This window comes from Anomalospiza imberbis, chromosome 8, assembly GCF_031753505.1.
Source record: "Anomalospiza imberbis isolate Cuckoo-Finch-1a 21T00152 chromosome 8, ASM3175350v1, whole genome shotgun sequence".
Taxonomy (NCBI): domain Eukaryota; kingdom Metazoa; phylum Chordata; class Aves; order Passeriformes; family Viduidae; genus Anomalospiza; species Anomalospiza imberbis.
Genome location: NC_089688.1, coordinates 25,610,532 through 25,628,732, shown reverse-complemented (window position 1 = coordinate 25,628,732; position 18,201 = coordinate 25,610,532). Strand labels below are relative to the sequence as shown.

Below are 18,201 nucleotides of genomic sequence, written 5' to 3'. Positions count from 1 at the left end.
TATATTTGGTGAAGTGGAATTATTCATGAGGGGAGGATAATGGTAAATCATCAGGACAGGGGTGAGTACAGCAGAATCTGCTGGACAGAATGTAATACTCAGAAGTGGCTCTGAAGTACAACGCACTCATTGCAAGATGGTGTTGCTTAATTCCTTATCTTCACTGGTAGCAGGGGCAGTTAAATTTTCTTTTGCATGGAAAAACATCACAAGAGTAAAATAGCCTGCTTTTTAGAAAGGGAATTTGTACTGCAGCCTGCAGCTACAAACACATGTTCCAGCAGTGACATTAACTAGGTGACAGTCGTGCCACACTGACAGCTCAGTGCTGAGGAAGGTCACCTGTCGTCTTTCACAGGTGGGTGTGATACAGTGTCCCTTTCACTTACCCAAAAGGAGCATCTTGAAGTCAGAACTGACACATGCTAAAGCAGGCAGAACTGCAGTTTTCAGGAAGCCTATTCTGAACTCCGCCTGTTCTTTTAACAGAAAACAGTCTTTGGAAAAGAAGTCTTGATTCATACCTGACATGAGCTACATCTGCTTATCTTCAATGTAATAAATACAATCAATAGACCATCCCAGGGCTATTTATTTGTTCACTAGCCCTGGAGAGCAATAGAGTGAGTCACTAGAACACAATGGGTGGTGTGAGCCTCCCCTGCAAGGGACAATCCAGCCCAAGTTGTTTTAGCTGAACCTTTCAAAAAATTTAGCAAAACTTGCACCTTTCCACTGAGTATTTTACTGTCACCTCTTGTAATGGGGTTGCCTCATGAACTCTGCTGCAACTCTTCTGTTGGGCACTGCAAAGAAGTGCTAAAAGCAAGTTTTGACTGGCTTTTTCCTTAAACACCTTACCTGGATTAAGTGAAACAATGAGACCACTATACCTGGGGTGGTCCAGTCTATGAAGAGAAAACATCTTGAGAACGACTTAAATGAACAAAAAAGCTGCCCCACAAAAACAGCTGTGTTGGCCACACAGCCATTCCTTTTTTTATGCTCTTGCTTCATCTGCAGGATGGGCCAGTTCATTGTAATCTGGCTTTGGAACACAGCCTTAGTAAAGTGGCTTGAAAAATTCATGTAATAAAAATAAATCTTGCGTGAAGCAATGCTGGTAATTGCCAAAACACAAAAGTTCCTTACATTACAAATTCTGAGTTGACCAGAAATGTAGCTGATGGTGTTTTAGTTGATTGGGGTTTTTTTACAATTTATTTTCCAGTTTTATTAACTGGTCTAGACAGCAAGAAGCATGGGACCTCATGCTCTGCATTGGGCCTTTGCACACAAATTACCTACCCCAGTGCCAGCAAATCCTGCTATAAGCAGAGAGCACTTAAAAACACTGAAATGACAGGGAATGTTACTGTAAAAGTAGAGTTCAAACCCCCCAGCTATAGAGATGGAAGAGATACTTGTCAGAGAATAGAGATTTGTGCTTGTCAGATAAATCTGAGTATTGCACAAAATGACCAGTATGGGCTGCATGTTTCCTCTTCAACCATTTCCTATAAGGCCTTACTTTTACCTAGTACAGCCTCAGTCCTGTGCAAACTGAAACCCATTGTGGAAATTAAACCAGTATAAACCTGACTCAGATCTAGGATTGCCCCAGTCAGTTTAAGTATTTAGAAGTCTCAACAGTAGCAAACTCAAATTCTCATGGTCATGGCAATCCATTACTCTTTTGCCTTCCCTAAAGCCAGTGCGTGCCGTGTCACTTATTTGTGTAGCTGCTCAGCCTCACAGGTTTGTAAATACAAAAAGGGACTTTACCTGAGAGGACTGCAATTCAATAGTGGAGATGTTTAGAAGGCAAAACCTACAGCAAACTTCTGTGCTTCCCCTTGAGGTTCTGCTCACCTGCAGCAACTGTGGCAGGGTCTTGGGAAACAACCACTCTCTTTGCAAAAGTTATGTGAAGAGTAAGGTTGTGGAAAGCATTCCTGGCCCAAGAGAAGGATTGCTGCCTGGCAGCTGGTGCTGCTCTTTGAGTTGCAATTTGTCCAGTCTATCTGGGCTCTAAAAACCTTCACTTGGATGGTAAAATACAGAGGGACATTTGCATTGGGATGATGGTGCCACCTACCCAAGCCAGCTCTGGTCTTAAGCTGGAGGCTTTGCTACATAAAAGCACTTGCATTGCTTCCTTCTGTAAAGCAATTCCCTTTCTATACCGAACTCACCTCACGACTCCTTGGTCTGTACAGAAGTGCGAAGCCTTCCCACAGTGGGTGCTGACTGAAAAAGTCTTGTTCTCATCTGTGGTAATCACATATCCTCTGAACAGAGAGAGACATATCTCTCCCAGGATTTTCCTGGGAAGCTGTGAGAAGCTGTGAGAAAACTTAGAGAAAATAATTAAAACAATTATTATCTCTCTTTCTGCACAGGTTGTTTGTAGATATGATTTTCCAGAGTGTGGTATTCTTAGTTCACCAATAGACTGAGAGGTTTTTACTTTAAAGACCAGTCAAGTCTCAGCTGAGTGAGTCGGGTTATAAAAGACACTTTATTTTCTTTTAAAGGCTTCCTTTTCACCTCCTGAAGACCGGAGTGTTTGTTCCCGTCCCTGACTCAACAGCGACGCTCACCTAGACTGAAAGGTGCCGTTACTTCCCGAAGAGACATTATCCATGAGGAATATGAGTGATGCTGCATTTCACACCTTACCTGACTGACCTGCTGAAACTGGTATTTCCTGGCGTGATGGATACTATTTTGTAGAGTTATCCATCACTCTGGGATAGGAAAGAGCTTTTGTATTTCCCCATCAAGCCTTCCAGGAGGAGATCCATAACAATTAATTGTTTTGAGACATATTTTTGAAAGGGGATTAAATGGAAGAATTTCCTAACCTTAGCTGAATGGAGCATTAGCAAGAGCACTGGTAGCTCAAGTCATGGCCTAGGCCAGTGTACATTTTAACTAGAAACCCCAATATTAAAACCACCATAAAATGCTTTAAATTCCTTCATGGCTTATTCTGCTTTGCTGCAACATCCCTCAAGATCAAAATTAATCCTTGCTGAAGGTGTATCCTTTCTGTATTAAAATAAAGCTTCCTCACATGTCTGCAGCACAGCAGTCTGCAAGCCAAGATGTTGGATGACTTGCTAAAGGCCAAACTACCCAGCTCACCCCACCACTTGCTCCAGGCCTCACTGGGGTACTACAAACCAAGGGGCTGAGTTTTTCCAGTGTGATAAAAATACATTGCTACCCACAGCTTTTACAGCATGCCTAATGTTGAAGATCTCCCCCAAAATAAACTACATTTCACACCTTTGACCTGCATCAGCCAGGCCAGCAGCACCACGTGACTCAACTGTTCAGCTCTGTAGGAGCCCACACCTCCAAGGACACATCCACTCTGCTCAGAGGCTGCTCAGCAATCCCCGATCCTTGACATTTTTGAAGGGATCTCAACTCATACATGTTGTGAGACAGCTCGGGTTTTAGCAGCACCCCAAACAGAGCCCCTCCATAAAAGGTATTTAGTACCACAGCCACAACACCAGTACCCACAGACTCCCGGTTCCTGCCTCTGCCCAGCCACTACACAGATCAGTCCTCTTTGCAGGAGGAAATGAGCAGAGAAGCAGAGGCCAGTGCTGATGTATTATTCCCAGTTAAACAACCTGCCTTTCAGTGAAATGAAAACTTTGTCTGTGCAGACACCACTCTACTGTATTCATCCTCCCAAATGTCACTCAGATTTGTTGGCACACTTCAAGAAGATGTGACAGCACATCAGTGTTTTCTAGGTATTTTGTGTGGACTGGGGAACAGAGGGGCAGAAGGACACACTCCTCTTCCCCGAGGGTCCCACAGGACAATTCAGAAATTGCACTGCTGATGCAGAGGAGTTTCAGTCACTATCAAGTCACGGAATTTCTCACTCACCAGACAATGTGTCCATGGGAGAAAGCTCCAGGAAAAAAAACTGGACTTTATTCTGCTTTTATAGAGCTTTTCACTGTTATCACCTCCCTAACCTCAGAATGAAGTCCTGTTTTTTACCATTCTCTTCTAGGAAGTGACCTTGATTTCTCTCTCCAATGATGCATGTTTGGTGTCAGAAAAAACGCCACAAGAAAAGCTTATGATTCTGGGTGGGGAGGAAAGAGAACAACTATCTCCAGTTAGGGCACCCAATGGATCTCACTTCCACTGAAGCCAAATGTTTCACCCATTCCAACAGGGCAACACAACAAACAGGGAACAGCAAGTACAAGAGAACAAAGCAGAAAAGCAGGAGGCTGGAGCTCACAAACAGATGGTAGCAAGCATGCAAACAAACAGAGAAAAGGAAAATACAATCACCAACCCCAGAAAATAAGTCTGTCTAGTTAACCCCCTTTCTATTGACCTACAGATTTCTTGAGACAGACAGATGTGAGACCACCTTCGTCACTGACATGCTGCTAATGGAACGGACATTAAAATGACCTTCAAGTGACAACTCGCCACAGGATAACCGTGACAAATCAGCCAGATAGTCATCTCCACCTTGTCTGCAGACACGAGGTGACATTCCATAATACACTTGTGTCAAAAGAAGGAAAATGCTGGATGGTCTTTTTAATGGGTTTGTCTGTAGCAAAGAGACCCACTGGGGATCTAATTTACAGAGGGAGGACTTGACAGAATGAGCTTATGAAGCAGCTGTGCGTGCGTGTGCATGTGTGCCTACTGCATGGCAAGGCTGCCTCAGGAAAGTGCACCCAATTCTGCTTTTACAAGAAAAGTTACCATATTCTTGTAAAATTATAGCAACTTCTCTAAAAATTGGTCATCTTGAACACTGCAATACAGGAGACCAGAAGAGCAAAGTGAGATTTGAGGAGGATGGCAGCTGTGTGAGGTGAGAAAAGGCAGAGTCCCCAAAGCAGAAATAAAGCAGGGCAGGACAACTTTGAAAGGCCAGAGAAATGTTTCCATCACATAAGAAATTATCAAAACTCTAGCAGAAATCTGCTAGGATCTGCTACAAAGAACTCACCAGCACCAGAGCAATCAACCCCAGGTCTTTGGAGTTATTAGAAAGGTTCCAGTTTTGTTTTCTTCCTTGACCTCCCTCTGCCTCGACCACTGCTGCTGGCTGAGCAGTCAGGCAGGTGGCTGGTGATGGAAGTTCATCTCCTATGACATTTTCCCCATTTACTTGCACTTGAGATCAGGACCCCTTTGAGATCACATCACTAGAAAGGTAGGAAATACCAAACTGTCCCAGAGCATTACAAACAAACATTTCAAATGCATTTATTCCAACCATAGACATGTCACTGTTTTATACCAACTAGGAGAGCCATTCTCCATCCCTTGAGTTTCAGTGCTTCTCAGCTGTTGTATTGCTTTCCCAAGTGGGCATTTAACATGAACAGGAATAACAGGAAAAAGGAGGTGCTGGGACAGCTATGGAAAAGGGCTCATAAATAAATAAATCCAACTGGTATCCAACTGCTCAGCACCAGCACTGCCAGTGGTCAACACTTCCAAGAAGAATAATAAGTAAGTAATGCCATGCTGAAGTTTCCTACTTTTCACCGCTTTACAGACTGTTTCAAGTCTTGTGTCATTCAGAGATCATATAGATCTCAAACGTAAATCCAAGCAGCATTTTTTTCTTTCAAAGCCCTTGGGCTCCATTTGTAACCTAGAGCTTAATTCACTCTGTGGCAGACTCCTGCTCCTGTCAGGTAAGAAGAACAGATGGACTGAGACACTGGATTACATGCACACAAGTGAAAACACGTTTAACAACTGCAACCAGATGCAAACTTAGTAAGCAAATTAATTAAAAAAAAACCCAGACTGGAGAGAAATCATTCATTACAGCCATGGAAAGATTATATCTCTACTCAAGCATGTGTGTTGTGCATCTTACAGGGGATGACACATTTTGGAGAGTGGGGGAAACATCAGAATATTTAAACAGGCAAGTTATCACAGTGCTAAAGTCTACATGAGACTCGCTCAGGATGTCACCGCAGGACCGAAGGGCACAAGAAGAACAGCAGTTGGCTGAAGTGACAGGAATGACCAAGATGGAAGAACACAACTCATTTCAGATACAGAAATGTTTAATGGCGTTAAAGTGCTACTTTAATGGGGACCATATGCTAACATTTAAACACAATTCCACTGCACTGCTAAATATGGTTGTTTTTATTTTTTTTTACTTTATTTTACCTCTTTTTACCCAACCCTATCTAAAACAATAAAATAAAATCTAAAGGACTGAAATTAACAACCCATTCAAATCAGCAATAAGTTATGAATTTTATAAAGCATTTTTCCTCTTTTTTTCTTAGTAATGAGGGGTAATTAAATTACTTAAGGATATACAAAGTTTCAAACAATGCCATAGGTGAAGACTCTATTAAGGTTTTTAAAACTTGGAAAAAAAAATAATCCTGGCCATTAAAAAGACAAAAATAAAAAAGCAAAGCCCTCAAAGTGCAGGTTAGAATGCTTGTCTTGGAGAAAATTAGAAAACATTTGCTATAACAGCTCTTAACAGCACCTGCACAGATAAGATGGCAAGGCCCTTGGGAACAGGACGTGCAGTCAAAACGTTACATTAACATGAGAGACGTGCTGAGCTTAACTAGGTTAACTACTGGACTGGAACTTCAAAAGTCAGCAAAGGGAATGATTCTAAAAAGAAAACTGAAGAAACCCCCACCAAACCTGGCCTCTTCCAGCTTAGCACAACCTTCATCCATTATGTGCATGGCAAAAAAAGGATCTTTGCATTTCATTGGGTCAAGTGCTTCATCAAAACAGAGATCTTTTCATGGCATAAATTCATATAAAAGACATCTAAGGTTTCATATGGACAAGCTCTAAAAAGATGCATCAGACTTGGGGTGTTTTCCCTCCCAACACATTTACAAATGTTTATCAAAAAATCACTTCAAATAAAAAGGTCATAGTGGCTCAGTATCTGGGCATGACTGTCTGGTGTGTCACCTCTCGAGTGCTGGTTTCGTTCTGCCCTCAGCTGGCCGTGTGCCTGCGAGGGACACACATCTACCGGGGATCTGCTGGCGCTGGCACAGCCCCAGGCCTGACAGCCCGCCCTGTGCTGGTAGATTACAGGTGTGTACCTCTCGCTTTAGCCACGCTTCAGAGGTACTCACTGCTTAAATGATGTCCAACAGAAAGCTGAGTTGAATGGTGTTCTCCCCTGAACATCGCTGTCCCTCTCCCTCTGGGCACAGAATGAGACCTTAATCATTACTGTCACTGTTATTCCTAGGCTACGTAAGCCTTCTGAGATTTCCTAGTAATTTGTGACAGCATTAGATTGTGGTAAACTGTAGGATACAGTCCTTTCAGGACCACAAAAGCTCTTCAGAAGGGCCTAAATTAGGTTGTTCAATCTGAATGCAGTGTAAGAAATTTTGACATTTCTCAGATCTCATGACAGAAAGAGAGGGATGAGTCTCTAGTATCCTCTTTCAAACAATTTCAAATAAATTCAAAACAAAGTGTTTCATCACTAAGGTCTAGATCCAGGTCCCACAGAAACAAACGGATTTCATTGACTGCAAAGGGACTAGTATTTGGCCTAACTTTTTGCCAGCAAAAATTGGGATTGGTAACATGACCAAATGGACAAATATGGGTTTCTGGGGAGGTTTCCTTTACCCAAAAAGCTTTATATACAGGTCTCTCCAGGCCTAGCTGTCAATATGTCAATTCTGAAAGAGGATACTGGCATCTAGGACCCAGTTTGATCATCCCAGTGAAATCATTCACCCTGCACTGTTGTCTCACTTGGTTCTAGGAAGCAAACGAGAGCTTGACACTGGCGCTGGAGTAACCCTCATCACTCCCAATACTCTGCAAGCTGCTGTGATCATCAATGTCACTGATGCTGGTTGTGCTGATATTGTCCACTTCTCCATGGGAGAACTCTGTGCTTTCAACGTCCACTTCAATCTCTTCTAGAAAGGGAAAAGAGAAATGAACACAGGTTAGCACCACACCCCCAACTGCCCCCTTCATGCCACTGAGCTCCTGGGACTCCCCAACACAGGCAATGAAGTGGTCATCTGGCAGGTTTCCCCTGGAATGGGATGGGCTGTGGTCATTATTTATAAAGATACTAATACCAGCTTGGAGGCATTTTTAGGGATTTGGCAAAGGGGCTTCACTCCTCCACATGCCAGCCACACTGTCAGCATAGCTGAGCCACCCCACACACTGAGCTTGTCCCGCTACCTCTTTCTTTGGATCTCTAATACCCCAGTGTTAGAAAAAAAGAAGAAACAGATAAAATTGAGTGCAAGAGAGAAAATGGAGCATGGAGTTAACCCTGAACATGCTAGTTGCTTGACATTATATTGCCAAAGCCAGGACCATGAACAATTTTAATGAATTACCATCGCAATCTGGGTTACTCTCATACACGTTCAGTGGATTTTGGAACAGACATCTTGTTTTTAAGAAAGACTTAAAAAGCAAAGATCTAATTAACCAGGTATCTTGGTTCCCATATTGTTCAGGAATTTTCCAAAGGATTTTTGTTTTAAACTACAGACTCACACCCAAAGTATCTTCTGGTCTGTCAGTAAATATCAAACCATCTATTGTGCGTAATGTTCTGTCCACTGCAGGGATATTTTAAAAAGGAAGTTATCTTAATTCAGCTAGCCATTCAGATATATCTAGCCAGTTTTGACTGAAGAGGTGAACTCAATGGGAGGTTTGGTAGGGGGGCCGGGGGATAGGTGTGTGAAACATTGGTTCCAGTCTCATTAATATCTTCTTACATTTTCCTCTTTGTGTTGCCAAGAGATTCAGCAGACCAAAAATCACAATGAGCAGCTCAACTTCACCATCTCTTTCAATACCACTGAAATCAGATCAAGTTGACAGCAACAACAACTCTTCCAGACTTAGAACTCATGCAAAATACTAAACTCTCCATATGTATGTGTGTGTATGTGCCTGTGTGTGAGCAGAATCAGCAACCTAAACACCAAAGGCCATGAGAAGGGGAGGCTAAGAGATAAGAAATGTATGAATCTCATTCTCTCACTTCAGAGTCCTGGCAGTTCCATGCTGGTTCAGCGACACCCACCTCGCTCCGAGTCCGAGTGATCCGAGGAAATGGTAGATCCAATGCTGTCCATTCGTATTCGCTCTATCTCCTGAGGACCCTGTAGTTGTTCCAGTCTTCTCTTTAGGAATCTTTGTTCTCGTTCCAGGTTCTCAAGCTGGTGTTGGCTTCTCCTCTCAGCCTCTTCAAGTTTCTGACATGATCAAATATAACTCAGTAACTGCTTTTATCCTTTTCTCCTTCCCTCCCACCTCCACCACCCTGCCACCTGCCATGCTTAGACCTTCCCAGTCCCAGAAGGATTCAAGCTACAAGTGCCCTGAACCAAGCTGCCTCGCAGTCTCCAAGCACAATGCCCTCTCCCCACATCTTTCCACCTCTCAGGTGCTGATAAATCATACCCATTAGTACAAAGGGTCTCTGAGGACTGAGCCTCTCCAGGGGAAACGCTGTGAATTGCAGCAGTCTGTGGGTCATTCCGCCCGGGATTGGACACCTGCATTACCGCCTCTGCCCACGTAGGGGCCTCAAACCCCTAAACCAATCCACTCCAGGGTTTCTTACGAGCTGTTCCAACATAAAAACGTGGCCCGGGAGTTCTGTGTTCCTTACTGCATGGTTTAGAAGGATTTCTCAGAAACAGTTTTCTATTCAGTGAGTGATTTACATAACCTACTACAGATTTCTTTGATCACAGCTGGGAAATCTACCAGGGCACTGTTCTTTGTTTCCTACAACAAGCACATTGCATAAGGAGGAGTCATTTCAGGTTAACTCTGTCCCTTTGGCAGCACTTTTCCTTCCTCATCACCCATCTTCTCTCTCTATATCCTGACCTGCAATGAAGTATTTCAGCCTCTTCCAGACACTGACAATGCTGCATTTTCTTTTCATGTCTCATTTTGCCAAAAGTGGAGCTGGAAGAGCGCTGGGCTAGCTGGAAGGTCCACACATGGAACTCCAGCAAGCCAAACCTGTCTCACAGTCTTGTGGTTTGTGCTAATGCTTCAGCAGTGGAAACTCACTAGCACATCAGAAAAAAAGCTGCATTCCCCATCAAAATGCAGTCACTCAGCAGTAGGTATGTTTTTTTTTAAAGAGATGCAGCTGTCAACAAATTATCACAATATGGTACAAGATCCTTGCTCTTCAGATCCATCATTTTTGTAGTTAAGGAGTTAATTATGGACTCTTCAAACAGAAGGGCTTGTGGCAATGATTAATGGCTAATCAAGGGGGCAAGGCTTGCTTGCTCTTTTTATTAAGTAATTAATTTATTTATTAACAGTGCCAAAACTCTGTTTCCTTCAACAGAGCTAGCTCTAGGCTGCAAGGATGAGCAACTGCATTGCACTTCCCAAGAGCCCACGCTGAAAGCAGCAGGGAAAGGCAGCTCTTACCTTGATATGTGCTTTGGCTTTGTTGAGCAGCCCAAGCGTGGTGTGCCGGGTGCAGTCTGGTCCGAGCGGTATCAGAACTTTTAAGCGTTCTAGACACAGACGGAGGTGAGCTCGGCTGCAAGGGGAGAACAGGAGGATCAGAGCCATGCTTTCTGCAAGGGAATGTCATTTCTTTCACTTCTGCCACCCTACGAGGCGGTTTTCAGGCTTCCTTGTTTCCACGCATCACAAAATTCCCCTCAGGTACCAGCACAGACTGCTGCTGAACTATTTACACTTCAAACATCAGCTGCTCACCAATACTTTCCTTATTGCTAACCTCTGACAGACACTGTTTATTTTCTTGCTGTCTGAACTGATAATCTGACCCATCTGGATGAACTTTGTGCAGGGGCAAAGGCACATAGGAAAAGGGTACAAGTATCTCATGGATTCCTCTGACGTATTTGCTGTCTGTTTTGCTGAGAAGAACTTTTATGAAAGTAGTTTTGAATGACTGCTACCCCCCTGCATGCTTGTTCATTGCTAGCTCAGGGACATTTGCTATATGAACTGACCTGAACACCTTTTTGCATGAAATTAAGATCATCAGTGGAAAAAAAAGGTCAATTCAAAACACTGAAACAATCCCTGGTGGCAATTCAAGGAGCGAGAGGCATAGTAGTTCCCAAGAACTGCACTCTTACTACTTCCTGGGCCCAGGTCTGAAATGCTGCTAGGGGTGCAAGGTCTGTGGGAATGAGAGAACCCAAGACCTTCCCCCGGGCAGACTTCTGACCTTGGCTCACATCTACAAAGACAGGCTCCAGCACAACAGCACTGCTGGAACATGGCAAGAACATGGCAACATGTTCTGCAGAACATGGCAACATGTTCTGGAGTACATGGTTCAGGCAGCAGTGGCAACGCACATCTTCCTCAGGCTGCAGAGGAAAACTGCTCCCACTGTCTCCTCCTCTAGATCACATATGCAGGGATGAACAGCAGATTTATGGAAAACTATCGAGTGTGAGCTGCCTTTTCCCCCTCCCTCTCTCTTTCCCAGACATTAATGATTTATGTCCAAAGTTGTCATCCCAATCAATAACACAATGACATCAGCTTTACCATTCACATGCAAGAAACACCAGTGCAAAAGACTCCTGAAAGCCTATCCCAGCCCCTGCTCATGCACAAAGAAACTGAATCTTAGCCTGATCTATCTCAATGCAGGGGAAGAAAAAAAAAAAAAGAAAGAAAAAAAGAGCATGGACAGTTCATTTCCATTTGTTTTTCAAATGCACTATTGCACCCAGTTTGAAAGGGGTGGGGGAGAGGAGTCTGTAATCAGGCAATTATGTCAGTGACAAGCAAGGATGATTAAGGGTGGAAGGGTCAGGGGTTTTGCTGATGAACTGTCAGCACAGGGGAGTGTTCACTGGCCGTGCTGAAGCTGTGAGCTCCTCACAGTTTCTACCATAAATCTCTTTACGAAGGGTTCATCATTCTGTTTCAATAACAATCACAGGGCTGCATGTTACCAGCAAGAGCCTTGAAGAAAGCATGTTTTCCATTAAACATTAACAAATACAGGGGTGGGGAAAGGGAAATCATAATCCAAAAATCAAACTGAAAGAACAGTAATCACATCAATCTCATCTCTTACTTCTCAAGTTGCTCTAGGGCAAACCTCACTGTCATTAAACCTATATGGTTGACATGGGGGGATTTTTTTCAACCAGGAACCCAGTTTTCAACACAGAGCTAGGTCAGGAGTGCAGCCACTACAGGTGTTTGCCCTGTGTCCCATGATGACCAAAAGGGTAAGCAATGAAAAAGTATTGCTGGTTCATACTGGCACTACAGTTTGTGTCATCCCTCGGGAGACTGGACACTGACTTCTTGCACAGAAATGAAGAGGAGCAGGATCTTGTGGTCAAAGACCTTCTGGGGTTTGAAACCAATTTTTGGATACGGCACAGACTTCCTAAATGGCCACACAGGCAAGTCCCTGAGTCAGAGCTGTCAGAGCACAGTCATCAAGCTGCAGCACGGAGCACATGTGTTTCCTCACAGCACAAGTATCAGCTCCAGCCACACACTTCACCTACAGATCAGCCCAAGTTCAAAACACAGATCGAGCAGAGCTCAGATCTGGGGGCTACACAGCATCTGCTACAGGCACCACAGTCCTGAAGGCAACTACCAGCCCATGGTGAAAATCGAATTATTTGTGTAACAGGAAAAAAAAGTTTGGGGAATCAACATCTAAGCAGTGGCAAAGACATCACAGTCCATTCCCAAATGCAGAGATAAATGGACAACACATCTACAGCCTGAGCTTTGGGCTGATTCTCAGCACTGTGTTTTACCAGGAACTGGGAAGGTGCTGCACCAGGAACTGCAATTCCTGGAACCAGTGATCAGCTTCAGACAGGAGCAAGCACTGGCTGGATTGCTGAGACAGCAATCAAAAAATCAAAAGGGTGGCACTGATCTGCCACGTCAAAAGCTGGGTTATGTGCAGACTGAACAACATCAACCCTGTTAAGCACCTGAAAGCTACAGGCAAAGGTCCAGCCATGTAATAAAATCCTGGACACTTGAAAACCTTCTCGTTGTGCCTCAGGACTGCAGTTGAGTGAAGAAGGTTACTGCTTGTCCCAGGCTCATGCAGACCATTTTCAGAGAAGCCATTCCTGCCCGTGGCTCTGCTGGCTGCTGGCCAAAGGCAGTGGCCTGCAGCAGGGATGATGGCCTGTGCCAGCACACCAACACATCAGGAGGGGCCACCTGCCTGGGACATGAGTGTGGTATGAGCTGATAAGCTCACAAGGGCACATAGCATGGCTCAGGCTGCAAGCACACTGCAGGGCAGGTGGTGTTGGCTGAGCTAAGGCAGGTTTCAAAGAGGTTTGACCAAAGCCATTTCTTTTGTGCCGCCTCTGCATTTTTCCCCTGTTTCACACTCCAAGCTGAGCCACACTGGGATGGGAAGGAGCAACCAAGCCTGCAAACTGTCCTGGCATTGGAGCACATTGCTTTCCTTTAGACAGATCCAACTAAACAACTTCCCCAGCTGTTACCCCTCTGCTGCCTCCTTACCTTTTTATTTTTAAAATCTAACTCAATCACAGTTCCTGACCTCTCTTAACTTCCAACAGCCCCAGTGGACCATGATGGGTTCTTAAACCACAGAGCACACACTGCAGGTCTGACAGACTGATGGGTACATCAGAAATAAAACTTCAGAGCCCTGGAAGGAGATGGAGTCACTGCTCACTGAACTAGATGTTGCACAGAGGGCTATGGTCTAGCTGACAAAATGGTGATGCATCAAAGGTTGAACTTGATGGTCTTGAAAGTATTTTCCAACCTCAATGATTTTGTGATTCTTTGAAAGCCATCACAGAAGACTTAGCTAAAAGACCATTTCAGAGAGAAAGCAATTGCAAAGCCATTAATCTTTCTTATCAAGTCCTGGAGCTGCCCCAGGGCAGCTGTAATTCCACAGGTCAGGCCATGATGCCAGCCAGTGTCTTTCCCCTTGTTTACCTGGACTCTGTTGCAACGTGGCTTTGACAATGCTGTGGGCTCTTGTTTTCAATGAAAATGCCAGCATTGTGCAGCCTCCAGACAGAGCCAGACGGCTTTCCATGTAAACCACTGGATTATGCCAATATTTGACGCATCTGCCAATATCTAGAAAAACAAGTCTAAAAGCCCATATTGTTATATAACAAATAAACAAGGCAGGCTTGATGCAAAGGATTGCTGCCTCTCATTCTCTTGATCCTGAGGAAGACAGAGGATGACAGAAGGAGAATTCCAGTTTCAGCAGAGGCCAAAGCTTTTGCATGCTACCTGCAGGGGAGACGGGAAAAGCTGGAGCCCTTCCTTCTGCTAAAGTGGGAAAAAATCAGGCTCTCACAGCAACATCCTGAGCACATTGTAGATGCTTGATGTGTTGAAAGAGAAGTCTGTGAAGGATTTGAAAGAAGGGGGCTCTCCACTTTCCCACGGGATGAGCCTGGTCCCCTCTTCCTGCTCAGCTCGATGAGAGGGAAAACTCCTGTTTGAGATTCCCATACTGGGGGGGGGGGCATTGGGATGACCAAAAAAGGAGTAAAACACCTGAGAGGTTTCAGAAACCCAGAGCCAAACAGAAGCCCTGTCCCAAAGAGCTGAGGATCACCCTTTATCTTATGTCACCTGGCCATTCTGGCTAGGACAGAGCCCCTCTGTTGCTTGTGCTTCCTCCTCTGGGGCCAGGAAGAGACTAGAAGCAAGTTTCTCTGGGATGTGGAGGGCAAGCACGGAAAGGATGCTCTCTTCTCTGCCATGAGCTGCAATGGGCCAGGAGACTGAAGCAGAAGAAGGATGAAAAAGCCCAGCAGTCCCATAGCCCTTCCAGCAGATCCATAAGCTGTAGAAGGCTGCATGTGAAAGAAGGGAGTACTGGCCCTTAAAATGGCAGCCCCAGTGCTGCTCACTGGGCACCTGCAGTTCTCCCTGCTTTCCCTTTGTGACTGTGCAATTTGGATTATCTGACTGTATCTGGATTATCTACTTCTACCCCCCCAGCTCCCCTCCAAGGTCCTCTGTCCTGAGCCTGTATCAGAGAGGAGCCTGGCTCTTGCTCTGTACAGCCCCCCCTTGCACTTGGCTCTGTCTGGCTGCAGAGGGCTGTAATTTCACAGCCTGCTCTCTTCTCCAGCTCCCAATGACATCACCCACTCTGGTTATATAAAGCACAGGGAGGAAGCCTTTATTTATGCGTGCTTTTTGCTCACAGCTTCAGCTGTCTCAGTGTACAACACACATGCAAATCCCACTGCAGGAACTGGGCTCTCTTTTGCCTGAATCAAAACTGCACTGCAGAAAAAGGTGTGAGTGCAAAAAAAAGTCTCTGTTTCCTTCCCCCACACCTCTAAATACATTTTTCAGGAGTTTGGGTAGGAATCAACCTAGCACAACACCCTGCACCATAGCAAGCTAGGCACAAAGCCACCAGCTTCCTCCCTGCCTGGGAAGTCCCCAGAGAGCTGAGGGACCTGTGCTGGCAGCTCCAAGCTCTGTGTCTGCTGGTCACAAAGTGGCTACACAGGGGCTGGAAACTTAACCCCCTAACAATGCCCGACGGGTCCCTGCAAGGGCCAGCCCAGGGCTGTAAGGCCACTGGCAGTTTCCCTTCCTGGGCCCAGTGGGCTCAGCCAAGCCGCTGTGCAGCCCCTGACAAAGGGTGCCCCCCACCGCCTGCTCCATCCTCCTCTGGTCAATGCTGCAGAAACAAGCCATCCCTGAATGTTAACATTGCCACAGAGACAGCAGCTTCTTTGCCAGAAGTGGTTTGGGATTTGTGCAGGGTTCTTGCCAACTTCCACCATAAGCAGAAGTGATGGAAACTGAGAAAAGAAACTTTCTCTGCTGAGGAGTCAGGCAACCGCGCGCACGCTCAGCTGTGGAGCAGCAGGTTTACCAGACTCAGCTCTATCCCCCCGTCAGACACTGCTGAGAGACTTTGCTGAATCAAGGCCTGAACATCTGCAAAACACACACACACAGACACGCACACACACAAACTCTCTTCCCATCTTTAAAAGATCAAGCCTCCCTCCCAGCAGGAAATGACCAGCTCGCCTCCAGCAGTTCAAAATGCTGAATTCTTAATTTTGTATGTTGAAAGAAGGGAGCATCAGAGGGAAAAGAAAAGAATTTCCCAGATATTTTTGTACTTATGCCTCCAGGTCTATAGGGCTTGAATTCAACAGTGGATTTAAGCATGTGCTCAATATTAGGTATATGCTCAAGTTCCACTGAGGCTAAATCAGACACTTGATCTTTGTGAGATGTTAAAAAAATAGAACCAAAAGAACCAGAAGAAGGAGGACCCTAACATGGAGAAGGACGTTATCATATGTCTCTCCTTCCCTCAAAGCCTTTTCAAAGTTGAATCTAATTTAACCCTGAAATTAGAAACCACCAACTTTGTTTGGATTTCAGAGCCTAACAGATTGTCTAAGAAATTCAGGAGGGATCACTGGTTAAAGAAAGCAATTCCTGAAGAAACACATGTGACCCCACATCAATAATTCACTGTACGAGAATGATTTTGAGGTAAAAGTAATGAGAAACACATGCAAAAACCACAGGGCAGGGAAAGCACGCTTTCCTTCTAAAAGCAATTCACAGGTCAGAGGCTGCTTATCTCCAACAGCCATCGTACCACTCGATGTTTTTTTCTTGCTCTTGTCCCTGACCCCCAGCCCAGCCGCTCAGCGAGGTACCCGCTCCCTGCTTTACCGAGCACTCGTCTCCAGCGAGCGAAGCGGTTTTCCCCAGCGCCTGGCTGCGGGCTGGAGGAGGCAGGAGCGGGCCGAGCCCGCGGTCCGTGCTGCAGCGGTCACGCAGTAACGCTGCGGGGGCGCCCGGAGCCTGCAACCAACACCCTGACACCCGCTCACCCCGCTTCCACACGGCACCACGGACACACGTTTCACAAGGAAATCTGACTCACAAATGCACAGCGAAAAGTTAATGCTCTCCACCTGAGCTGTGAAATCACTCGCAACAAGCTTTGCTTTTGGATTTTTAAATCAGGTCTCTCCTCATGATTCTTTTCGTGCGTTTGCTCCCAGTTGGAAGAGGATACTTGCTCGCCTGACCCTGTTTCCAGTCAATTTCTACCGAAGGCTCCCTGGCATGTAGGAGTATTTTTATTCCAAAAGCTAATAAAATCTGCCATGAAAATTAACTGAAAAAATCCTTCATATTTTTAAATTTTTACATGTAAAGATCTACCATTTAAAATAAACAAAGAAATGAAAATTTAAGACTGACAATAAAAAGACCTGACAACATAGTATAAATAGGAATTTAAAGGAACAAAAAAGTTCTACAAGCAACATTTTCAACCTTATCTTAACCATGACAGGTCTGTCTGCAAAAGTTAGAGATGAACATGAACCCAGCTGTATTCTCAAATCAAGGGCAAAGGAAAAACAAACTGCAAATGATGAGATCTATGACCTAACAATGGTAAGAGCAATAATAGAAATAAAACACCCATATCCCAAGGCAATGCAGTTTTTCAAAGTCACATAAATCAATGTACCTCTGCCTGGTGACAAGCCATGTACCAGGCAGATAAGGGGTGGCACAGTGCATAAGAAAGCAGAGTCGTGATTCAAGGCCATAAGTGGAAACAAAACACAAACAGCAATGTAGTGATGTACTCCACAACTGCAGCGTTTTGTCCAAAGGCCACCTCAGAGACAAAACCAAAACCAGGTACCCTGGAAAGGGAGCATCTTACCAAGCAACTGAAATACTGAAGAAAAAATGGTCGATTTTAGGGCACATACACCTTCCTCCCCCCATCTGCAACAGAAGCTGCAAGCCTTAAGGTAAGCATAAAGCAAGGGTTTTACCTGAAAATGTACTGCTCACCCTCTCACTGTACACTTTGGAAGCATCCATGCTACAAACCCTGACTGTCCCTGAGCCCTGTGCGGCCTTGCACTGCAGCATGAGTGTATGGCCAGCTTACACAGAAATTACTTCTACCCCCAACTCTTCTAGATGGGAACACTCATCACTGATGTCAGCTCTGGAAGAGTTTCAGATTCTTGGCAAACAGAAGCTGCAAGACCAGCAAACCTTGTGCCAAGTGATGTATTGCCACCACTGGTCCATTCCAACATGGATCCTTCTAGCCTACTACTGCAGCCTGGATAA

General features: G+C 44.9%; 1 protein-coding gene across 2 annotated transcripts in view; it reads right to left on the bottom strand.

The window, feature by feature from the left end:
* Positions 1-6,077: 6,077 nt before the first annotated feature.
* MXI1 (MAX interactor 1, dimerization protein) overlaps positions 6,078-18,201 on the bottom strand; it is a 55,549-nt gene continuing 43,425 nt past the window's right edge. For both annotated transcript variants that reach the window (XM_068198020.1, XM_068198021.1), the window contains exons 4-6: positions 10,486-10,600; positions 9,107-9,278; positions 6,078-7,967 (exon numbers count right to left, since the gene is read on the bottom strand). In XM_068198020.1, coding sequence (XP_068054121.1) covers positions 7,804-7,967; positions 9,107-9,278; positions 10,486-10,600 — 451 coding nt within the window. In that variant the 3' untranslated portion in view covers positions 6,078-7,803. The remainder of the gene's footprint in view (positions 7,968-9,106; positions 9,279-10,485; positions 10,601-18,201) is intronic.